Raw genomic sequence first — 23818 nt, 5'->3', positions numbered from 1 at the left:
ATCCTAAGTGGCCTGATAAAGGCGACTGTAACAGGATCTCTGCCTGGAAAAGCAAGGTAAAAGCGGGAGGGAGGGATCCGCAGCTGGATCTGAGGGACAAGTGTGGTGGCCCAGCCCACATCCAGGCACCCCCTGGCTCCCCTGAAAGCTGCTCTGACTTCCCAACCCCCCTGCGACCCCCTCAGCCGCCGTACAGCTGAACGCGTGGGGGTGGCCCACGTCTGCCCGGGGAGATGCCAGCAGCTCCGCCGCAGCCCTCGGTCACCAGCGTTTCAGAGCTGCCAAGCATCTCCCTCGGGCAGCCCCAGCCTCGGCTCCACCAGCACATTTCAGCAGCAATCAAAGCACTTTTGCTCAGAGGGGCGGCAGCGAGAACCGGCAGCGCTCGCTGCTTTGGGGTACAAAAAGGAGGGGCCCCCCCCTAAGCCTCAGCAGAGCCCCCAAGCTCCTGAGGCAGCCTCTCACGCCTGGCCAGCCCCGCTTGGACCGACTTCAGTGCGCTCAGCGGGCGGCCAACGCTTCCCTGAACATCCCGAGCGAGCGGCAGAACCGCTTAACCACTTCCTGAGGAACGAGCTCCCGCACTGGGCCCACTGTCTGCCCCGGGGGGGCCACGGTCCCACCACCGTTAGTGCCGGGTCAGCGCACCCACGGCCCCGCAGCACAAACCAGATGTAGATCGCACGCGGGCAAACAATGGGGTTTCTGTTGAATTAACTGGCCGCAGGGTCCCGGCTGCAGATCAGGCAGATCTAGAGAGAAGCTGGAGGGTGGGCAGGCAGGCAGGAGCTGGCAGAGCACCTGCCAGCGCCACGCTGACCCGGTGCGTTTCTCAGAACTAACCTGGAATGCGGATTTATGCCAGTTTACACCAGTTCAGCACCAGTGGCGCTCGTCTGGAGCATTTCCCATCCCGCGCCAAGCATTCCTTAAAGGGGCTTGGGTAACTCGCTGGAGGGAACTGGGGAAGAAGAGGTGGTGGTGGTCTCCAGCTGAGCGTGCCCCACGCAGCAGCCAGGCACACGGGAGACCCCATTCCACGGAGCTCACACGGGGCTGGAGGCAGGAGCCCAGGGAGGAGCCGTCTGGCGGGGCCCAAAGAAAAGCTGGACACGCTGGGCAGTTCTGAGCACCATTTTACTGAAGGGCTGGACACCTGCTAGGACTTCATAACAAAAAGTTCACTTCATTTAAGAAAAAAGACAGTCTGGTTTTTGTCCCATTTCCCTCCGAAGAGCGGAATAATACTAACGCTGTCTTTTCACTAAACAATGCCATTCCAAAATATACAACACTGAGTGTGGAGCAGCCCAGCCTCATATTAAACATTACATATTAATATAGCTTCGGAAACATTCTACACAAACAAATGACACAGTAAAAAGTTCACTAGAGAACAAGATGGTCAGTTGTTGTAAATTCATCATACAAAAGTTTGTTCCTCGCCCTCCCGCGGGCTGCAGTCGCTGCTCCCCGGCCGTCACTCAGGATCCCCCCAACACCAGGGGATGCCCACGGCTGAGCCGGGGGCACTGGGCCCCGCTGGAGCAGATGCGTCACGCTGTGGCATGGGGACGGCTTTCTTAGAGACAAAGGTTGGCAGAGGGGAGCGTGAGGGGCCGGGCAGTGCCTGCCCAGAGCCCCCGCATCCCTCAGAGCGGCCGCTGTGCCTCTGCTCAGGACGTGCTACTCCTGGGGAGTGCTGCACTGGCAGGCAGGGGGAGGGAACGGTGACACACCCCACTCCTTCCCCGCCACAAACGCCAACATTCGTTTTGTCCCGTCCCTCTGGGCAGCGTGGCGGAGCAGGGGTAGGAGGGGGAGGTATTTCTGGGGGTAGCTTTGCAGCACCTTCTCTTTTACAACAGCACCGCGTGCCTGACTGTCTGTGGGAATCGCCAGACTCTCACAGGGGCTGCCTGTAGCAACAGGAAAGGAAAGGGCTAATTAAGACAACAAGGAGAGAGTCCCAGACGATAATAAGGCCTTTAAGGGACTCCCCAGGGCAAGGCCTAATCATCCCCGCAGGAGAAGGTATTTCAGATGCTCACCCGAGGAAGTGCACAGACCTGGCAGACAGGCCACAGCCCCGGCTCCTGTTTGCAGATCTGCCGCAGCAGAAGCTGGCCAGCCAGGCGCTGCTGGCATCTTTGGTTTCCCCTAATCCCAGCTTCTCGCTTTTTCACCAGACTTCCTCAGTTTTCCCAAGCAAACTGAGGCGTCTGGCCTTAGCACCACGGCTTTGGAGGCAGCAGCTGGCCAAGCTGCGAGTGCTGGCAGTGTCACACCTACAGACAAGGTTCACTCAACACCCAGGGCTGACCTAGTGACAAAGGCTGGTTCTGGGACAAGATCTCTGCTCCACCAGCCAGCGAGGGACCTGGCACCTTCCTAACAGCACCCAGTCCCAGGCAGGAACAGGCTGTGAGGAGAGGGAAACCCCAGCGTGGTGCGCTCTAGCAGAGTCCCAAACGTGAGGGCCTGGGAGCAACCTGCCCTGCTGCCCTCTGCACGAGCGGTGCCAGCCCAGCCAGCTCGCAAAGCCAAGGGCTGCAGCACTGTTAGGAAGGTGTGAGGTGCCCCAGAACAGCCATCCTCTCCTTGGGCCACCTCAGCTCCCAGAAAGCCATCCCCATCAGACCACAAGTGCCATTTTGAAGACTGAAACAGGAACTGTTACTTCCAACTCGCTTGAGCAGCAGGAGCTCCACACAGCTCAGCACTGAGCCTGCCAACCACGGCTGAAACAAGGATCCTCCCACCTAAACCTGCCCTCCTGCCCGGGAAGCCACCCAGCTCGTGTCACACTGTCCAGCTGCAGCTGAGAGACAAACCTGCTCTCTGTCCCCACGCGTCCCTTATGCCGCGGCCAAAGGCCCAGCTCCCAAACAGAGAACTTGGACCCAAGGAGGAGAGCAGCTGGAGCAGCTGCACTCCCCCACATGTTGGCAAGGTCTGGCCATGAACACAGCACAAGTCACAGCTGAAAGGGCCCAAATTCTGTGCTCACCACCAGCTCCACCAGTGGAGAAGTGCTGCTGGTGTACGAGGGGGGCCCGGAGGACACGCGGCAGAACAGGGGCAGCTGTGGAGCGCTCACAACACTCCAAGGGAGCACACCTCCTCCTCGCACTGAAATACCACTAGTGGGCTACAAAACAGGAGTAATAAAATAATCCCTTCTTATTCTGCAGAAAAGTGCTTAAGAAATTCTGTACAAGGATCGCCATGGCAGCTGGCTCTGCAGGTAGGGGGGTGGAGGAAAATAGTTTGGAAGCAGCGGCACCACGCTACATGGCTTTCAGGGAAGAGGCCAAGCAGAAACTCCTCCAACTAAAAGTAGCGGCAGACGGTGAAATCTGATCACAGTGGACATGAGCTACAAAACATTTCTACCAGTTAACAATGTGATTTCAACTGGTATCTGATGTCAGCTTCCCCTTCAGCTGCCTGCCGGACAAGCTGCTCTCCCCACGGACCTTGCCGACGGACATCTGAAGCACACAGGAAACTCAAGGACCTTGTCTGACGGAGGCGAAGCATAAACTCTTGCTTCTTGGCAGCTGAATAAAAGGAGAAATGATTTCCACAAAATCAGTTGGACGAACAGCCCTTTGACCGCTGGCTGAATCATTTCTAGAAGTGACAGTGGCATAAATCCATGCAGTAAAAGCATTCCTAAGAGTCTCCAAAGCTCTCGGCTGTCATGGTGCCCAGGAACAACATAAGCTGGGTTAGGCACTTGGATGAATTCAAAGTGACTAATACAGAAACAGGTCTGGACAACCTGCACACAGCACACTCGGCAGAGATCACAGCACTCCGGGCAACACACTTCTACCTGGCCTGCCAGTTACTGTGGGGCAGATCCCTGGAAGGCAAGTCTTACCCTGCTGTCACTGAATGACACAGGGTGGAAGGGACCTCTGAAGGGTGATCTCTGGTTAGATCAGGTTTTAGGCAGGTCTGGTTTGATCAAACCCTTCAACATCCCTAAACACCAGACAGCAGTATCCACAGCACGGCCCCTTCTGCAGCCTCCTGCATGCCAGTATTGAAGGCCCAGGATATCAGGAGCACCCACACCCAGCTGTGAGATGAAGGACGATGGAGCCAACCACCATCAGGCTGCAGGCACCCGTCTGCCAGCGCTGGATGACAGGCAGTGACACTGGCACCAGGGGGGCTATAAAGCGAGTAACAAGCTACAACCCTTCCAGCCAAGTTCCCAAATCACCTGCGAGGGGGAAGAGGAGACATCAGGAGGGCAGAGAATTGAGCTCCAGCACTCAGGGGCCCTGCGGTCCGTTAGAGATGTGCAGAAGAGCTGACAGACTGGACTGATGACAGGCAAGTCCCTGAACACAGAGCTACAGGGTGCTGGATTCCCTGGCAGGAGCCTTAGTGACACAGAAGTGTCTCTAATGCTCATCTCTCCCCGTGGAGGAGATCTCTTGCTGGTGGCCTGGGAAGGACCCTGGGGGAGCCGTCAAGCACCTGCAGAACTCAGCTCAGTGCTGGGAAAGTCATGGCAGTGCTAAGGCGGTATGTTTTGCTGGATGTGTTAAGCAACAGTACAAGCCAAGTCCTTGACTGGCAAAGACCCAAGCTGTGAAAGACACGAGGTGATGGAAAGGAGTGAGGAGGCAGGGCAGCTGTGCAGCTGGGGGAAGAAACACAACAAAGAGTAGGAATGGAGCCTGGTAAGCTGGCCTGAGGTGCTCAGCTTCCTGCTCAGCCTGGAGGAAAAGCAACCTCAACCCAAATTCAGCCTTGTTGATGCACAGTTGTTTTCCCACTGGAGGCCAGGCACTCAGCTGGGATGTCTGCGCTGCACGAAGAGGCTCCAGAGACAGTTCTTGGTGCCCTTATAAGGGGCTGGGAAGAGGGGAAGCTGCCCAGCAGCCCGTCAGACAGTGATATCACAGGCAGGAGTTCAGAGCCCTCCTCAGGAAACAGCCAAAAAGAGAAACTCCAGTGCAAGCCTTCAAGACCTGGCATTTGAGAGCGTGGGAATGAGAAAGGTCTGAAGGAGTGGGAACAAAAGGGACAAAGCAATTTTTGGCCGGTTAACAGTGATGGCGGGTCCCTGTTCATCCAGCATCATGTCAGGACAGGGAACTCTCTGCCAGGGCATTTTAAAACACTGAGCAGAAGAAAATATTTCCTCCTCCTCTGCAGCCAACCAGCGGCATTCACAGGTCAGTCCCAAACACTGCAAGTTATGATCTCTGACAGCAACTCGGATACGCACAGTAAAACCACACAGAACCCGAGTGCGTGATCCAGAGCCTGCAATCATCCCCCGAGGGAAAACCTGCACCCTGCTCCACCTGGGCGAGGGGGAAGAACCCCAGCTGTGCCTCGGGGGTCCCAGCTTTCCTGCCTTCTCAGTCCCTCGTGAACCTCCTCTCTCCTCTGAGTGCCACGGTTTTCCTCTCTGAGCTGGGGATCAATGCTGACCCCTTTTACAAAGTGCTGAAATCCAGCCAGGTGCTAGGGAGGGGCTGAAACATGAGGAGCTGGGGCTTCCCAGGGGAGTTCAATCCTTCAGCCAATGTCCACAAAGATTACGAGGTCAGACAACTGGTATTTTGAGCTGGTGAGAGAATGAGTGGATTACCAGCCTGCTGCTGCAGAGATCCCAATGTACAGCAGCGTACAGAGCCAGGTCCGTGCCCGGCCTGACACTGCTTCCTCTCCCCACACCGCCAGGTTCTGCTTTTGCAGTATCCTATCGCAGACAGTCTCAGCCCAGGCCATCCCTCCCAGCTGCCCGGTGACAGCGGCAGCATCTACTGCTCTACCGCAGTGTTTCTCCTGGAGCAAGCAGATCCCTCCCCGTGGAGAGCAGACCCGACCTCGGCCAGCACGCAGCCCAGCCGTCGGCAGCAGTTCCGCAGTGCCTCCTGGGGACGGGCAGAGCCTGCGCTCCGGGACCTTTCACACCTGCCACACACCTTCTCGTGACATCCCAGATGGCACAGCAAAGCTGTCACCCATCACCACACGGCGCCCATCTCCCCTCCAACTGCTTCACCCCCCCAAACCAACAGAAACTCTCTACATTTAAGTACTGGCATAGATACTCTCAACGCTTTCACTTTTCTGCTAACTCAAGCTCAAATACCCCGCTGAGCTCTGGGACTGGCAGGATGGATCTAATACATTCAAACACAGCCTGTGTCTTCTCTACCAGCACCTAGAACCTGCTCCTGAAACCTCACAGCAACAGCACAGCAGTCAGGTGGTGGGCAGGACACTTTACGCAATTCCTGCTGACAACTCCAGCCCCTCGGTTGTTACAGCCACAGTTCATGCTCTGCATCTGCACCTGGGGTACAGGAGAGCAGAGAAACTGGGTGCTGAGGAGGAATTGCTCTTTGGAGGCAAACCCTACCATGAGTTGGGAGCTTCTGCTACCAGCGAACGGAGGAGGCACCTAGAGATATCAGGCAGACTTGCAGGCAACAGCCCTGTAACACTCCCCCACTCTTACGCAGAGGTAATACCAAAATAATGATTACAGTCAACTATCAGCTGGTAATTCTCCAAATTGTTTGGCATATCTGGAGAGAAACAAGTGGCTATAACTCTGCCTGCCTCTGAGCTGCTCAAGAGAGCCCAGAACAGGCTGTCACAACACTGAATCACAAAGAAAACCTGGCACCTTTCAACAAAAGACTGGCTGAAGGGGAGGGGGAACAAAAGCTATCGAACCCAATCCCAGAGGGATGGAGGAAGTGCATCTTCCCACAGTTCCTGGGCCATATGCACATATATGGATATATAGATATATCGATAATAAAGTTATAAAATTTGATCAAAATAAAACCAGTAAATGTACAGCTTGAAAAAGAGCAGTATCACAGTGCATCAATGTCATGAGAAAGTCCCCTGCTCTCCCCCTGCGTGAGCGCGCAGCCTGCCGCGTTCAGAGGAGCGCCCGTGGGAAGCGAGCCCTCCTCCGGCCAGAGTCACCATCCCGCGTTCTCAAACAGGTTTTTTGTATTTCTGCAGTTCTGCAGAGCAGTGGTGACAGGCAGAAACTGCGCGAGAGCAGGCTGCTCTGTCTGCAGGTTAGTTGACAGATCGGCATCAGAGATCCAGAGTTGCCCTTAAACTTCTCCACGCTCTGGTGCCGGGCTCGTATTTTACTTACATAAAAAAAAATGTGACAAAGTGAAGAAACTCAGGGGACGCTGTGAGAGTGGGACAAGGGTTGAATTCGGATCACGGGGGACAGGTTGACCCTAAGAATCTTCTGTGCTCTCCTCCTCACTTCATCATCAGAGGAAGAGTTGCCCACTTTGATGGCCCGGAATTTCAGCAGGTTCGAAGTGCTTGGAGCTCGTTGAGATTTATTTCGGACAGGAATGGTATTTGCTTTCTTTCTTTGCGGTGCTTCTCTTGCTTCTGTAGCTCTTCTCTTCTTTTGCCCGACACTCTCCTGGTAAGTGCTGGTGTCCTTCCATTCGGTTTTCCCCACCAGTGCTTCCTTATCTTTGATTTTCAAGCTCTTGGACTGCGGCGCTGCAGTGCAGCCCTGGGAGGAGCTGCCTGTGACCCTCCCGTTGAGGACTCCCGAGGCTTTGCAAGCATTGCTCTCCTGCAGCACTCCACTCCTTGGTCCCTTCAGAAGATTTAAAGTGAGGGTGGCAGAATCCGGTGCTTTCTTTATCAAACGCCTGTACCCCTTACCTTCTGTTACTTTAGTGGTCTTGCCTGAAGAAAACTGCCTCTGCGGACTCGAAGCCTTAAGGAGTTTAAGGTCTGAGGGTGAGATCCCAAGACGCCCTCGCGTGTACTTGGACTCCAAACAGGACGCGGTAGTTTTCAGCGGCACCAGAGCTTCCAGAACTACCGACAGTCTCATGGCTGGATACACGTCAGGATACATGCTTGTAGGGAAACCCACTGCCGCAGCCTTGGACGTGCCCGATCTCGTCTGCTTCAAAGAGCTCAAGAGGAGATTTGTGGAATCCCCTTTAGAGACGGGTTGAGCGGAGACTTTCGAAGAGTTCACGGCAACACTGGGGGGCGAAGCAGACACCTTTGCCATGGCCGTGGTGTTTCTAGCCGGGCTCTTGGCAGACTCGGCGGCGCTGGTGCAGTCATGTGGGGCACTCTCTTTTGTTTGACTGGGTGTGTCTGCCGTGCACGAGCTGTACCCGTACACATCCTTACTCCTCAGAATTGTGGGCTGGTAGCCCTCCTCCTTCAGGCTCTGAATGAAGGCCACCAGCTGGGTTTCTGTGTCCAAAAGGTCCTTGGACATCGGGTTGAAGACTCGGAGGGCTTCCTCCAGCACTTTCTGTCCTGCAGAGGAAATTCTCGACCAGGAATGAACAGCTTTTTCTTCCACATTGTTCACCGCAATATTCATGGCATTAGGCAAGCGGGCAGTTCAAAAAAGGTCCAAATGACTGGAAAAACAACACTTCACACCTCAAAAGGAGAGAGAAAGAAGTTAGTTTACAGCAACTGAAATAATCTTGCATTTTTAAGCAGGGACATGAAACTACTAAGACCAGGTGTGGCTACTCACAAGCATCAGGTTGGATACTGGGCATAACCCAAGTTAGCAGGACCATCAAGAAAATCCCGTCACTCATTTATCTCTGCAGTAAAACTGAAACATCTCTCGCAGAATATCCTCAAACCTAAACAAAGATTTCAGGCAATCCCATCCAACCCATCCCATGACGTAGGGTTCCAGTGGTGAAATCAGGAAAACCTGCAGCCCATTTACAGTTTGACACGCCCCAGCTTTGGGTAACTAGATCTCATCTTTCCCTTGGTAAAGCAGCCCTTCGTTGAACCCTCTCCCTGTGCACGTGCCAAGAACACCACGATTGAGCCGTCTCAACACTAAGCAGCCTGAGCACGTCAAATCTATGCAGCATCACATTCAATTTTCCAACTTCCTAATTGATTCTGTTCAAAGATTGATTCTGAGTCCCTGCCAAAGCTGCAGCATCCTCCTGAAGACCTGACAGCGAAGCTGGAGGCTATTTCAGTCGTGCTTCATTGATGCCGAACGTTGTGGCAAGAAAACACTTCTTGCTGCTCCTTTGTTTGAACAACGGTCTGCAACTTGCTGTCACAGCAAACTGGTGTTGATCCAAGGGCACTCACTGCCAAGCGAGGAGGAAACAGGAAATTTAAGTAGGGCCACATGAAGGAAACACATCACTGGGCCCAAGTGTACAATGGCCTGAGGGATAATGTTGGGATCATGCTCAAGGCACTACACTGCTATCTGCCCAGCACAAAAGCACAAATGATTGCTTTAAATTAAAAAAAAAACAGGCACTGAGCAGCAGTCCAGGCAGGATTTTGTGATGCAAGCAGCAGAACTCAAATCCTTTCACGCTGAGCTGGCGGCCTCACCAGCTCCACAGCTGGACGCTGCACCAAGAAGTTATAAAATCTTCAGCCTCGTTGATACTTCTCAAAATAACGAGGAGGATTCAGTGAAAGATCCTTTTTGGGGAAATGCGGGTGTTGGAGATGCTATTGGGAGAGGGCACTGCACAAGCAAGAAAGCTGTAATGGAAAAGTTAGTGCCTGAGCAGACAGAGCACAGAACTACTCGTTTCCAACATTCCTCCCAGAACTCCGGTTTCACCACAGCCCCGGACAAGTGCCCGTGCCGCCACCGGCTGCACAAGAAGGGAACAGACACAAGCCAAAAGCAGCCCCAGAAGGGGAAGCACAGGTCAGCAGGGGGGTAAAGAGCCTCCGCATGACAGACTAATCTCAGTCAAGTGTTCTGCAGACGTCACGGCAAAAGAGGGATTTGGAGGAGGATAATGTGGTTGTTCTGCAACAGGCTGGGGATCTCCCACAGAGAAGGGGAGGCAGGCTGAGAAGGGCTCCGACAGCCACGGCCGGCGTCATCAGCCAGTGGTGAGATTTGCCACCTCCAAAGCGAGTAAGCAGTAGCAGGCACAGAAAGGCAGCAAGGATGTAAAGCTTAATCCTGATCTGGAAGAGAGGGAGAAACCAGCAGAGAAGCACAGGTATCAACGTGTGCTCAACAGGCTGCAAAATGGATCATCTTCAGGCTGCAGCAAGCCCAGGAACAGCTGGGACACCTTAAGGGGTATTCTGATGCTGAACGGAGAGGCTGTGACATCTCAACATCCATCCGCTTGGTCTCGCTTTGTCCCGTGCAAGTTGTAATAGGAGCAAAAGCCGGCCACGAGCAGGCCGCGAGCAGCACACGCCCAGTCTGTCCAGCCAACGGCAAGTTCCCTCACTTGACACACTAGCAGGGGATGTGCCCTGGTTAAAGTGCCACAGGGCCACGGACCCACAGTGCTCCTGGCACGGATGCGAGCACAGCACTGGCGGGATGCAATGCTTGAGCGATGCCAGGACGGGTTTGGAGGCCTGGCTGTCCGGGCATGGAGCTCGAGGAAAGTGTTTCTCCGGGCGCACCGGAGGGGCAAGCCGGCTACCGGCAGGGCCAAGACGCGGGGCTGGGGCAGCCTATGCGGATGAAGCCTGGCGTGGAGACCCACGGGGGGCTCGGCGGGGGCCGCCGGGGCGGGCAGCCCCCCGGCTCAGCCTCTTCTTCTGGCCCACCCCTCGGTGGAGGAGATGCCCCGTCCCGAGCGCCCGTCCGTCGCTGCCCTCGCACCGACCGCCACCACGCCCCGCCCAGGCTCGGCCCGGTAATGAGGGGCCGACGGGAGCTCCGGCCGGGAGCCCTCCGCCCGCTGGCCGGAGGAGCCCCGGGGCAGGAAGAGCCGCCCGGTGCCAGTGCCCGCGCTCCGGGGCTGCGGGGAGGTGATTGGTGCAGACAGCGGGTGCGGCCCCCTCGCTCGGCCCGCGCCGGCTCCCGGGCCTGCGGGGGGGAAAAGGGGGGGAGGGGGGGGCCAGGGGGCCGGGCCCTCAGCGCCGCGGCTCCGCCTCCAGTGCCCGGGGGCCGCCCCGCCGGGCGGCTCAGCAGCGCCCTCGCCCGGGAGCGCGGGGCCCGGGCACCGCCGGCCCCAACCTACCGGCCGCCGCCAGACCCGCACCCGCCGTTGCGTTACGACCGCCGCTCCAACATGGCCGCCCGCGGCGCAGCCGGAAACGCCGCCCACTTCCGTTTCCGGCCTCTTGCCGCGGCGCGGGGCCACGCCCACAAGCACGCGCGGGATCGGCCCCGCCCCCCGGCGGCCAGGCCCCGCCCCCCGCCCCGCCCCCCGCCCCGCCGCGTGCCCGGTGCCCGCGGTAACGGCGCTCGGGAGCCGGTGGCGGGCGGTGCCCCGCGGAGCAGCCCCGGGCCGCCAGGGGGCGCCGCCCGGCGGAAACGGCGCGGGCGGAAGCGGCGTCGTTTCCAGGTAACGGCGGCGCGGCCGGGGCCGGTTCCGGCGGCGGGGCCGGTTCCGGGGCAATGAGCGACGGGGTCGGGCGGCGACGGCGGCGGCTGGTGCTCCACGTGGACCTGAACAACACGGTGGTGGCGGCGGACGCGGTGTCGGGGCAGGGCCCGCGGGCAGCGCTCAACTCCTTCCTCAGCACCGTCACCTGGGGCCGCGCCGGGGCCGCCGGTGAGCGCCGGGGCCTGCGGGGACCGGGCGGGCAGCGGCGGCGGCGGCGGCTGAGCTCCCTCCTCTCTTGCAGGTGAGTGGCAGTGGGCGAGCGATCGCCCCTCGCTCGGCCCCCCCTGCCCCGGTGCCCTCAGCTACTACAGCCACCACGGCCGGGACCCGGCCTTCACCGAGGCGGGCCCGGGCCGGCGCTTCGGTAGCCTCCACGCCCGCCACCTGCAGCTGCTGGAGTGGCCGGGGCGGCCGCACGACGTCTTCTCGGTCCAGGAGGAACCCAGCAAGCGCTACCACCTGATCCTACCCGCCTTCTTCCGCCTCCTCGACACCCTGCACCGGGACGGGAGAGCGTTCGCCGTCATCTTCAGGACCTTCGGCACGGACCTGCCCCGCGCCCTGCGGGCTGTGAGCTGCGCCCTGGCTGGGCAGCACCCCCAGTTCCCCACCCTGCGGGACGTGGCGGTGAGTGGCACCCCGAGGAGGAGGAGGAGGACGAGGAGGAGGAGGAAGGCAGATGGCCTGTGTGGAGCTCCCTGTGCCAGGCTGCTTTTAACAGCACCGGCTTCTGCGGAGAGAAAACGCAGTCGGCTTCTCGGGGTGAAGCTGTTCGCTGGGGAGGGGGAGCACATGTGTGCACGGATCCTGCGTGGGAAGGGTCTCCCGGTGCAGCCCAGGTTGGACAGGGCACCCCTTCTCCCGGCAAGGGACCGCTGTGGCAGAGCGGGGCTCCCTGGCACAGGCAGAAACGCTGCAACCAGATTTAACTGTTTCTCGGGGAGTTGATGTGGAGCAGAGATTGAAACGGGGGCAGCGTGCAGCCGGGAGGTCGTTCCTTTCCATCCCTGGGCAGGGAATCGGTTTTGGTTGAGGTGGGGGGTTCCATGCCTCATCTTATCTTCTCCCCAGCACCATCCTTCCGCCCTGTGGCGGTGGGGAGTCTCCACCCTGCTGCTTGGTGTCTCTGCCAATGCATGAAACAACCTGTTTGCTTTGGAAACCTTTTTTATGCCGCTTTCTGCAGCTCCCTGTGGACCTCACCCCCGGCCAGATACGCTGCGGCAAGCGAGAGGTGGTGCTGACAAGGGGAGCGGAGCGCCTGGCCACCTGGGAAGATGGAAGAAAGCTTTATGACTACTTCAGCTCCTTTGAAGGAATTGGAGGCTTCCAAGATCACTTTGAGTGGTGAGGAGCAGAGCACTGAGGAAATGAATTGGGCATTTCCTTCTCTCCTGTGATTCTTTGAGCTTCTCCCGGGCTGGGATAGCTCCTAGTTTGGCCGGTTTTATGTTGTTGGGACACTCCCTCTTTTGCCTGTGGGCAGCCTGATGGGGCTCTCGCATCTTCCCTCAGGTCCCCATCCCTTGGTGTACCTCCTGCTTTTCTCCAAACACACCTCGATTTGGGGTGCCCAGGACACCCCAAACACCCCCTGATTTGCCTGGGAGGCAGCAGCGGGCAGAGGGACAGGACAGTCTCCGTCCTGCTGCCCTGGCTCAGAGGTGGCCCTGAGCCTGGCCTGCCTTCCCCTCTCCCTCCTCTGACAGCTCCTTGTCCTGTTTGCTGTTTCAGGTGGGCCAGAAATAATTTCTCTTCCCAGGGTGGGAAGCCCCTGTGGATTGACCCCCACGATCATGGCGTTCACCACATCTTCATTGATGACAACATCCGGCTGGACGATGCGGACACCATTGTTCATCCCCAGGTGGGTGACTGGAGGCCCCTCTGGCCAGCTGCCTGTGCTGGGGGGTGTCCCTGGTGAGGTCAGGCAGGTTTTTGTCCCCTTTGTATGAGCACGAGCCTGCCAGCCTCAGCACGCAGCTGCGGCTCGTCTGTGGCACCGAACTGAAAAGGCAGCGTTTATGGTGGAGCACGCCTGGAAAAGGGAATGTTTAGGCAGACAGAAATGCAGCTGGCAGTTGGACAACTGTCAGTGCTCCAACAAGAGCTGCAGATCCATGGGCAAGCCTGAACCCTGCCCGTTTCCATCCAGAAGGAGATAGCACGGAGCAGGGAAACCTGTGGCAGCTGGTGAATGGTCGGCAGCGTTTGCCAGGCAGCCAAGGAGTGGTGAGGGATGGGTTGCTCGTCAGATATTCACTTCCACACAAGCTCTCTCAGCTTGTGGATTCGTAGCTGATAGCAGGAATTGTCACTGCCTGGAGCAGACCTGTCAGGAACAGGTTTCGCTTTGTACCGTGCCTGACTGAGGGGAATTACTGAGGACAGCTTTGCTGAGAGCCTGCGGCCCCTGCGTGCAGCAAGCTGCTGCCTGCGTGTCTGCAGCAGCTGGAGCACGGCTCACGCAGCTCCACTTGCTGCATTTCAGCCTCAGACTGTTTCCCTGATCAAGGAATTCCTCCTGTAGAAAGCACAGCTGCTCAGTCAGGCCGCTCGCCTTGTCTTGGGGCACCCCAGGGCTCCCCCCACCCCGGATCAGAGAGGTGGGATCAAGTGATGGTGGCAGCAGACCTCACTGGGGTCTGGGCAGCAGCTGAGCATCTTGCCAGCACGGCTCAGCCCCGCTGGCAGGACATTGCTGTCCTGCAGCCAGGATCAGTAGTTTGGACACCAGCTTCCCCTCCTCTTGAGTCACCAGCTCTTCAGGGCTGTCCCTGTGTCAGTGATGGTGACAGAGCAGCACTGAGAAGGAAACAGATTGCCAGGTGGCTTTAGGCAGAGCCGTGGTAAAGATCAGAAGGTGCAGACCCTGTTCCCGGCCGTGTGACAGGCTGTTGGCAGAGGTTTCCCTGGGGTCAGCTGCCATCTTCTTCCAGCTGCGTGGTGTGGCCTGTTCCTTAGGGGAGCCACAGCCACATCTGTCACAAGCTGATTCAGAGCTGAAGTCTCTTTCTGAGCAGGAAGGGAAATCTGGAGAAACTTCACCTTCTACCACCGGACCGGAGATGGCAGCCCCTGCCCTCTACCTCCAACCCACAGCTGTGTGCGGGTGCCTGCCCGAGGAGGAGGAGGGCAGGGCACTGCTGCCAGGCTCTGCGCTCGTGCTGGGCACGGCCCTGGCGCTGCTGCTGCCCGCAGGGGGTGGCGAGTGCTTCTGTGCGCTGCTTTCTCCCCGCAGGTGTTTTCGGAGCCGGGCAGCAGCAGCCCCAGGTGCGTTCCCACCTCGGAGCTGTATGACGTTTGCCTGGTGCAGACCGACCTGCTGGAGGCCATTGCTGACGAGGACTATTTCCTGCGCTGCGTGAGGAGGTGTGAGGAGAATTACGATCGCTACCTGGCCTGCATGGAGAAGGACACCCCGAGCCAGCGGTGGGATGGACAGTGATGCCACTGCGTGGGGCCGAGGGGCTTTGGACTGGGACACCCCCTCTTTCCTGCTGCGCGTCCTGGGCTGCGCTCCTGCTTCAAGCTGAGACCTCTCCGACACGTGCTGTGCCCGCTCAGCCCTACCAGGAGCCTCCGTGCCCGAGCACAAGCATCCCGGGAGGTTGTGTGGCAGAATCCCCAGAGGAAACAGCTTTCCTTTCCTCGGCAGCGCTGTGGGGAGCTGCCTGCCTGGCTGGAGCCCCTCCGCAGGCAGCGCTGCCCGTTGTGCCTGCTCCTGGGTGAGGGCCAGGGCTCGCCATGCCCCTCCGCTTGCCAGGCAGGGCCCTCCCGCCGCAGCGGTGCCACAAGCAGCCCCACGGTGTTCACACCTCCCTTCTCGCTCCCCGTACCGTACCGGCAGCACGTCCAAACGCCGTTTGCACCGCGGCGTTGTCCCTGGCAGAGCTAACGAGGCTGTGTCACTTCTGCCTGTTTTTTAAAGCAAACCTTTCTAGCTCGTTTCTGGTGTGACTTTTCTGCCCGTGCTGGTGGGTGGAAAGCGCCTTTCCCAGCGTGTTCGTTTGCAGGGCTCAGCCAAGTGGAGACAAAAGTGACAGCAGAGGGTCTGGGACCTGTGTGCGCTTTCCTGACGCTGCGGAGAGACCCCGGCAGGGTGACGCTCGGAGCGGGGCCGAGCTCCGTCCCTGGCAGCCCCGCAGTGGTGACGGGCAGGGGCTCCTCTTGAGGGCAGGACGGTGGTTTCTCAGCTCCGTCAGCCCGGTGCTGGGGCGGCTCCGGCACCGGCAGCGTGTGGCTGGGGAGCACCGAGCGGGGGGCCCCGCCACCGGCTGCCACCGAGGGTTCTCTCTGGTCCCTCTTCCTGCGGCGGCTCCTTCCCGGGGGGGTGAACGGGGCAGGGGCGCGGCGGGCCGGCAGCACCGGGAGGGCCGGGCGGGGCGGGGGGGGGCCGGGGCGGGCGCGGCGCCGCCCCCACCGGCAGCGGGCGGACCCGGCGCGGGCGGCGGCGCGGAGCGGCGGGGAGAGCAGCGGAGCGGGCGGAGAGGTGAGCGCGGCCGCTGTCTCTGCCCCGCTCCCGGTAGCGGGGCGGCGAGAGGCGGGGAGCCCGGGCCCGGCGGAGCGGCGCGCAGGGGCGGGGGGTGCCCGGGGAGCCCCGCGGGGTGCGGGCTGTGCAGCGGGAGCCGCGGAGAGCGGCGGGCCGGGGGGTGCGGGCTGCGCGCCGAGAGCAGGAGCCTCGGGGAGGGGGTCCGGACTGTGCACCGGGAGCCCCGGTGAGCGGGCAGAGGGCCCCGGGGGAGCGGGAGCCCTCGTGGGTGTGGGCTGAGAGCCCCAGGGGGTGGGAGTCCCGGAGGGCGCAGGCAGGGAGCCTCGGGGTGCAGGTGGGGAATCCCGGGGAGTGGGAGCCCGGAGGGTGCGGGCAGGGATCTCCGGTGGGTGCAGGATCCCCGGGGTGCAGGTGGGGAGCCCCAGAGAGCTGGAGCACTGCGGGGGTACAGACCGTGCACTGGGAGCCCCAGTGGGTGCAGGATACCCGGGGTGCAGGTGGGGAGTCCCAGGGAGCAGGAACCTCGGGGAGCAGGAGCCCAAGGAGCAGGATCCCCGATGGGTGCAGGTGGGGAGCCCCGGGGAGTGGGAGCCTTATAGGGGTACGGGCCGTGTACTGGGAACCCCAGGGGGTGCGGGCCAAGAACCCCAGAGTGTGGGAGTCCGGGTGGGTGCAGGCTGTGCACTGGGAGCCCCGGGTAGCGGGAGCCTGAAGGGCGCAGGCAGGGATCTTTGGGGTGCAGGCGGGGAGCCCCAGGGAGTGGGAACCTCGAGGAGCAGGGACCCAAGGAGCAGGAACCCTGGTGGGTGCAGGCAGGGAGCCCCGGGGAGCGGGAGCTTGGAGAGTGCGGGCAGGGAGCCCTGGGGTGCAGGTGGGGAGCCCCGGGGAGCGGGAGCCTGGAGAGTGCGGGCAGGGAGCCCTGGGGTGCAGGTGGGGAGCCCCGGGGAGCAGGAGCTTGGAGAGTGCGGGCAGGGAGCCCTGGGGTGCAGGTGGGGAGCCCCGGGGAGTGGGGGGCTGTCGCACCGCCGAGAGGAGCTGGCTAGCTGTGCCTGGGGGGAGCAGTGGGTGCCTGCGTGCTGACCCGGGTGCTCTCCCCGCAGGAGGTGGTGGGCAGAGCCGGGCTAGCGCCGAGCTGGGCCGGATGGGCGGCACGGCAAGGCCAGGGCCCGGGGAGCCCCCGGGTGGCTGAGCCGGCCCATGGCGGCGGGCGCGGGCGCCTTCGCGTGGGTCGCCTTCCCCGCCATGCCCACGCGGCGCGTGTACTGCAGCGCCGCGCACCGCGACGGGCAGCTCTTCGTGCTGGGCGGCTGTGGCGGCGGCGGGAGAGCCCTGGGTGCTGCCGAGGTGCTCGACCTCCCGGCCCAGCGCTGGACCACGCTCCCGCCTCTGCCCACGCCACGGGCTGGAGCTGCTGCCCTCGCCCTGGGCAAGCAGATCCTAGTGGTGGGTGGCGTGGACGCGGCGCAGAGCCCTCTCGCCTCCGTCGAGGTCTACCATGTGGATGAGGGCAAGTGGGAGAAGAAGGCGGCGCTGGCTCAGCCCTCCATGGGCATCTCGGCCGTGCAGAGAGGTGAGGGCTGGGGATGGGCCTCAGCTGCAGGTTGCTCTCCGGAAAAGCGGGGATGTGGCAGTTGGGGATGCTTGGGTGGGATTTCGGGTTGACCCAGCGCTGAGGGATCTGGTGGAGTTGGGAACGGTCAGTGTGAGGTTCATGATTGAACTAGAGGATCTTCAAGGGCTTTTCCAGCCCCGATGATTCTGTGATTCGAATCCCGCTGCTGCTTGGCACACAGCATGAGGCTTTCACCCAGCAGCCAAACTTGCCACTTAACAGCAGGGTGATGCTCCTGCCCCAGCAGCCCTGTTGCAGCCTGGAGCTGAGCGACAAGGAGCCCCTCTGGGCCTTCCCCAGCTGCCATGGCTGGGAGCTGTGCCGGGGTGGCTGAGCACGCTGCTCCAGCCCAGCTCAGTGTGCTGCGTGTCGAACGCCTTGTGATTCCTGCCCAAACTTTGCTGAGCAGCCTCCAAGCCTTGGCACAGCCCCGCAACCCGCGTGCTGGGAGCCAGGGTTGGTCCCCGTATGCGGTGCCCATGTCTGCTCCCTGGCTGGGGATGCCATGGCATGGCCCCAGGCTGCAGCGGGGTGGGCAGGGCAGAGGGGATGGCAGGGCAGCGGTGGGAGCAGGCAGGGGTGCTGGCCACACGGGGAGCAGGAGCAGGATTTGGCAGCATGGCTGTGTTGCCATGGTGTCTCCAGGGAGATGGTACTGCCGAGAATAATTAGAGCCGATGGCCTTGTGCTCCACTCTGCGCCTGATGGATGGGGCGGAGAGGGGGGCGAGAGGGTCCCAGCGGGGTCAGGGCACTGCTGGGCTCAGGCCTGGCCACACTCAGCATCCCCCAGGCACCGGGAGCAGCAGCTGGCCATGGGGCTCAGCAGCGTCCATGCTGCCTGCCGTGGAGGGCACAGGGGGACTCCCAGCCCCATGGCCCCCCCAACCTCACCGCCACCTCTTTTGCAGACGGGGCCGTCTACGCGCTGGGGGGAATGGGTGCGGACACCTCTCCCCAGGCACTGGTCCGTGTCTACGAGCCGGCAAAGGACCACTGGCAGCCCCTGCCCTCCATGCCCACACCCTGCTACGGGGCCTCTGCCTTCCTGCAGGGCAACAAGATCTTTGTCCTGGGTAGGTGCTGCTGGGGCGAGCTGAACATCCCCCGGTGCCCCTGTCCTCTCCCTCCACTGCCTCCCTGGACCGGGGAGCGACCTGCTGCACCCCAGGGGGGCTCCGTGCTGCCCTCCCACCCCAGTGCTGCAGCCGGCGGGCCCCACCCTGCTTGCTGAGCCCACCGATGGTGCCGGCTCGGGGCGCCGGCAGCCGCAGCGTCCCGTCTGTGTGCAGGGGGCCGGCAGGGCAAGTTGCCCGTCACCGCCTTTGAGGCCTTCGACCTGGAAACGAGGAGCTGGACGCGGTACCCCAGCGTGCCCAGCCGCCGCGCCTTTGCTGCCTGCGCCATGGTCGACGGTGTCGTCTTCAGCCTGGGGGGGCTGCAGCAGCCGGGTCCTCACAACTTCTATTCCCGTCCCCACTTTGTCAACACCGTGGAGATATTTGATCCCACGCAAGGTGAGCTCCGTGTCGCTGAGTAGGATGTGAGCATCCCCTGAGGGTCCAGGATGCCTCCCTGGGTCTTGGTGAGGGGTGTCTGTGCCCAAGGGACACAGTTCACCCGGGCTCTGAGCATCGTCTCGCACCCATGGCAAGTCCTGCCCTGTGCTCCCTGGCCCCAGGGACCCGTTAGCACGGGGGTGTCCTGGCCTCAGTGTGTGAAGCAGAGCCCCCGGCGGGCAACACTCACACCCTCTTGCCCCCAGGTGCGTGGAGGAAGCCGAGCCGTGCCATCCGCATGAGGGAGAAGAGAGCCGACTTCGTGGCCGGCTGCCTGGGAGGAAGAGTGGTGGCCATGGGTGGCCTCGGTAATGCCGGTGGTAGGCGTGTGGCTGTGTTCCCGTCCCCATCATTTGTGGCACATCACATGTGACCTGCGCAGCAGCGGGGAGGACGAGTGTACAAAACCATGGGGCTACTGCAACACCATCTGCAGCCGCATCCCTCCTGTGCCCCCCAAGTACTGCGGGGACCCCACTGCCCTGCTCCACGGGCTGCCCCTGCTGAGCCCCTTGCCCCTTTCACCCCCCGGCCAGGCTCTCCCCAGCTCATGTGCAGCATGCCGGGCTTTCACAGCCCGTGCCAGCGCAGCTCCCCCGCTCAGGGTTGCAGCACCACATCCCTCTCCCGAGAGAGCTGGGGAAAGGTTAGTGCTGTCACTCAGCAGCAGGGATGCAGCGGGGAGGGCTGCCCAGGGAGCCGCAGCCAGGGCTGCCAGACCCCACCGAGCTCGCCCGGGGCAAGCTGGACCTCCTGCCACAGGGCAGGAGGAGGTGATGGGGAAGGCGAGCGGTGCAGGCTGGATCCCTGCGGCGTGGCGTTGCTTCTGAGCCCCGCTGCGGCTGGAGCTGCCCTCCCTTATCCTCCGGTGATGGCTGCAGAGGCAGAGCCAGCCGTGCAGCATCAGTGACAGCAGCCCTCTCTGTGGGGACGCTGCCAATCCTCTTGTGCCCCTGCTAATCGCCTCTGGGATGGCAGAGCCCCCGCAGCTCAGGGCTCGGGGACCGGCTGCCGCTGGGGACTCTGGCTGGGACATCAAAGGCATGTGAAGGGGGAAAGGCAGAGCGTGGGGTGTGGGGAGGGCTGTGACAGGGCTGATGCCATTCTGTGTCCTGCAGGGAACCAGTCCTGCCCGCTGGACTCAGTGGAAGGGTTCAGCCTCTCGCAGAAGAAGTGGGAGCCGCTGCCCCCCATGCCCACTGGCCGCTGCTCCTGCTCCAGCTGCCCGACACCCAGCCTGCTCTTCGTCATCGGCGGGGTGGCCCAGGGCCCCAGCGGCGCCGTCGAGGCTCTGTGCCTGCGTGAGGTGCCCTGAGCGGGGCTCCGGGGACCAGCCCCAGCCAAGCACCAAGTGCCTGAAGACGGGGACAGGGTGTCAAAGCACCCATGCGTGTGGGTGACACGGCTCCAGGGAGCTGCTGTCTCGTTGACGCCGGGCACTGGAGCAGCCACAGTTTCTCGCTGTGCTTCAGAAACCCCTCTCGGCTCTTGCACCGGCTGTGACAATGGAGCCCAGGGCAAAAACCCTGCCTGGCAGGAGGGCTGCGGCTGGCAGCGTGCAGAGCAGCAGCGGCAGGACTGTCACTGGCTGCGCTGCCCCGTCTGGCTCTGTCCGTGCCGTGTGTGTAGCAGTGAGTGCTGTGTCGTCGTAGACCCAGTCGATGTCTCATGTAGCACAGAGGTGCCCTGTAGCTCAGTGCCTAGGAGGTGATGTAGCACCTCGAATAAATGAAACACGTGGAATTTTACCCTGCTGGTTGTGTCGTCCTTGGTTATCCTGCTCCGGGCAGGGGCATTGTGCAGCCTGTTGGGAAATCCCAAAGGAGAGCCTGGTGAGCCCTTCCCTGGCCAGACCCTGTGCTGTGGGGCAGGGACGGTTGTTGCTCCTTTCCCCCCTGCCAGGGCAAGCGGAGCAATGCGATGTAAGGATCCAGCCCTACTTTTGGAGAGGGACAGCTGAGCCGTGGCTGCCCTGCCTCAGCACAGCCTTGCTCCTGCTTGGCCTCTCCTGTGGGCAAAGGGGCTGTGGGGGGGAAGGCAGCAGCAGGAGAGGGGCTTTGTTGGAGGGAGCCGTGGTGCAGGAGAGGGCAGAGAGTGGTGAGGGCTGCCAGGATGCTGAGAAATAAGATGAGATGCCTGATGATGCCAGGGCTCCTGAGCCCCATCCAGCACCACAACTCTGTCTCAAAGGATGGAGCACAGCTGGTGCTTGGGAGAGCCAGATCTGACTGCATCCAGCTCCCCCGGGCAGGAACACCACATCTCCTGCTTACTGGCTCCAGGAAGGGAAGGTCAGCTCTGTACTGGTGGTGTCTGTGGGTGATGTTTAGGGGTGCACAGTGAGACTGGTGAGGAGATGACCCTCCAAATTGCCTGGTGCCATGGGATCACTGGAACCTCGTTGGTCTTGGCTCCATGTGGAGTCACACACACCAAAGCAGAGAGTGGCGGTAGCAAAGCAGGCAAGGGATTTGATCTTTCACTGATACATTAGAAAAATCTCACAGGTCCAGGTAAATATCAAACACCGATGCTTGACCTTTCGGAGAAGGCAACCAGCACAATTCTCGGGTGGGTAGCAGGGCTGGAGAGATGGGAGGCCGAATCCTGGCAGAGTGCAGCAGCATCCGGCACACCGCTGGGGCAGGCTGCACCGTCTGCCGGGGGTGTCGCAGTGTGGGGGAAGTTGGAAACAGTTCAGAAAAGAGCATTCACAAGATGTTTTCGGTGTTGTTGCCCCATTGCCTCCACTGTATGCTCAGCACAGTGACTGTGGGGTCTGTCCCGACGTGCCACATGGCCGTTTGCCTGCGTTTTGGGAGGAACATCCTGGGATACCTGGGCTGGGGCTGAAGCCATCCCTGCATCTGCCTCTGGAGTTGCCATAGAAACCACCACTGTGCCAGAGCCAGCATCAACAAGGAGACCCGAATTAGTGATTGAGCTGTACCTTAGCAGCTGGGGGGATGTGCCAGCAGCCAGAGAAGGTCAGTGGCTGGACAGAGGGCCCCCTTCTCTGAGCATGATGTGGCTTCAGCCTTTTCCTATGAATACTGCAGCAGCACCCCATTTTCACAGCACCCCCTGACCTGTGCTCAGCCCTAATGGGCTTTTCCTTCCTGGGGTCCTGGGAGGTGACAGACCCCTTGGTGACATGTTGGTACCTCTCCCCAGCCTGCCAGCCCTTTCCAGAAGATACCGAGGCAATAATAACTTCGCTCTCACCAAAACTTTAGTCATGGGGGACTCTAAATCACGGAGCTGCGTTGGAAATGCAGATCTGATTAATAAGCCTTTCCCGCAGGGGCATTGCATGGATGGGATAAATCAGACGCTGAGTCACAGGCAAATTGACATCCCTGCATGCCAACTTCGCAGCTTTCCCTGCTGCTGACGGGGCACCCAGGCTGCTTTTTCCAAATTCAAGGCGATGCCAGCTGCAAAAGCTGGGAGAGGGAGAAGCTGTGGCTCGGGAGCCCCTCACTATTGCAGTGTTTCCAGCAGTGGGACCAACGGCCCCTGCTCCACAAGGGGTTTGCCCCCTTTTCGGCAGCACCTTGCCTCATGCACACAATTGCCCAGCACATCAACCCACCGCAGTGCCATTTGGCTTGGCTCTTCCACCCAAGGCCAACAGAAATCCGTGACCTCAGATTCCTCATTCTTTTTTATCTCCACTTTTGGGCACAGGACCAGGATCCCATCCAAATGAGAGGAGGAGAGCAGCCAGGATGATGGCCAAGGACATCTCGGAATGGATGGAGAGATCTTCAGGCAAAGGGATGCTGGTCCTGACCGCCCTGGGAGGCTGACACGTTATCAACTGAAGAGCTCCCCGTGAGTTTCTAATGAAATGTATTACAAAGAAAAAAATGTTGAGTGATGTACCAAATATATTGCTGTCTATCTCCTGGCAGCTTCTGCTAATTTTTACTAAATGAAAGGCTTCAAGTATCTGGCCACACTCCCTAATGCTAGAAGCACAGTCTGTTACTTCAGATATAAGGAGAGTTACGAGCCAGCGCCTGGCAACGTGGCTAATCTCCCCAGAGCGTGTTATGGATGGGGGAGACTGGAACTAGAGGTAGCTGTCAGACCTATAATTAAAAGAATGTGTTTCCTTATAGAAATTTCTTTCCGTTGTCAGGAGAGATGGAAATACAAAATCTCATTTATCATATTCCACAAACTCGGTAGACACTCAAACCATAAAGCTCCAGCTACACCAGAAATAGGAATAGCTCTGTATAATAACCTAAAATAACAAGCTGAGTCTTATTGCCAGTGTTCAAAGCACCGGCAAATCCTTTCCTAAGGGCAGCCGAAGTGCTGTAAATGGATAAAGGGCTCTACAGTCTCTTCTGAAGGGAGTTCCAGGCCAACTTTCCAATTACAGGCAATAAAATGATGGAAAGTTACCATTTATGATGCAGGGCCATATAGGGCCTGGGTACACATCAAGGGTCTTGGCAGCAGCGTTATGCACCGGGCTGTATACAACAGAGCTGCAGGCAGTTCAGGAGCAGAACAAGGTTTTATTTACTCGACAAGGGCAATAAACATTAATGTTCCCATCAGCACAGCTCTCTGGAGGAAGGTTTGCCTTCCAGCCCACGGCTGCCTTGGACAGCCTGGCCATTATCCCATCCCTAAAGCAAGAACATGATCCAGGCTGTGATTCCCTGCTCTGGTCTTAGAAAATCAACCTGTTAGAGGCTCATTGTGCAGCTGAGAGTTAACAAACAGCTGTAATAAATCTGAGCTATTTATACCAGCCC

General features: G+C 60.0%; 3 protein-coding genes across 7 annotated transcripts; 2 read left to right on the top strand and 1 right to left on the bottom strand.

Moving 5' to 3' along the window:
- Positions 1–1129: 1129 nt before the first annotated feature.
- CCDC71 (coiled-coil domain containing 71) lies at positions 1130–11084 on the bottom strand. 2 transcript variants are annotated; one of them, XM_074914724.1, is made up of 2 exons: positions 11010–11084; positions 1130–8448 (listed from the first exon to the last, which is right to left on the bottom strand). In XM_074914724.1, the coding sequence occupies exon 2, from the start codon at positions 8384–8386 to the stop codon at positions 7193–7195; it is 1194 nt and encodes a 397-aa protein (XP_074770825.1). In that variant the 5' UTR covers positions 8387–8448; positions 11010–11084; the 3' UTR covers positions 1130–7192. The 2 variants fall into 2 exon arrangements, with proteins under 2 accessions (XP_074770825.1, XP_074770826.1); XM_074914725.1 differs by lacking the exon at positions 11010–11084 and adding an exon at positions 8549–9200.
- Positions 9310–15315, top strand: LOC141964387 (uncharacterized). 3 transcript variants are annotated; one of them, XM_074914722.1, is made up of 5 exons: positions 9310–11336; positions 11769–12005; positions 12565–12725; positions 13141–13245; positions 14620–15315. In XM_074914722.1, exons 1-5 carry the CDS (start codon positions 10377–10379, stop codon positions 14744–14746), a joined length of 1590 nt encoding a protein of 529 aa, XP_074770823.1. In that variant the 5' UTR covers positions 9310–10376; the 3' UTR covers positions 14747–15315. The 3 variants fall into 3 exon arrangements, with proteins under 3 accessions (XP_074770823.1, XP_074770822.1, XP_074770824.1); XM_074914721.1 differs by having other exon boundaries at positions 10280–11336; positions 13113–13245; XM_074914723.1 differs by lacking the exon at positions 9310–11336 and adding an exon at positions 11347–11546 and having other exon boundaries at positions 11620–12005; positions 13113–13245.
- Positions 15316–15790: 475 nt separating this feature from the next.
- Positions 15791–20788, top strand: KLHDC8B (kelch domain containing 8B). Of its 2 annotated transcripts, none has more exons than XM_074914111.1 (6): positions 15791–15870; positions 16971–17440; positions 18393–18557; positions 18774–18998; positions 19247–19348; positions 20159–20788. In XM_074914111.1, the coding sequence occupies exons 2-6, from the start codon at positions 17068–17070 to the stop codon at positions 20353–20355; spliced, it is 1062 nt and encodes a 353-aa protein (XP_074770212.1). In that variant the 5' UTR covers positions 15791–15870; positions 16971–17067; the 3' UTR covers positions 20356–20788. The 2 variants fall into 2 exon arrangements, with proteins under 2 accessions (XP_074770212.1, XP_074770211.1); XM_074914110.1 differs by having other exon boundaries at positions 19247–19360.
- The last annotated feature ends 3030 nt before the right edge of the window (positions 20789–23818 follow it).

This window comes from Athene noctua, chromosome 10, assembly GCF_965140245.1.
Source record: "Athene noctua chromosome 10, bAthNoc1.hap1.1, whole genome shotgun sequence".
Lineage (NCBI taxonomy): Eukaryota > Metazoa > Chordata > Aves > Strigiformes > Strigidae > Athene > Athene noctua.
This window is presented reverse-complemented; position numbering and strand designations above follow the sequence as displayed.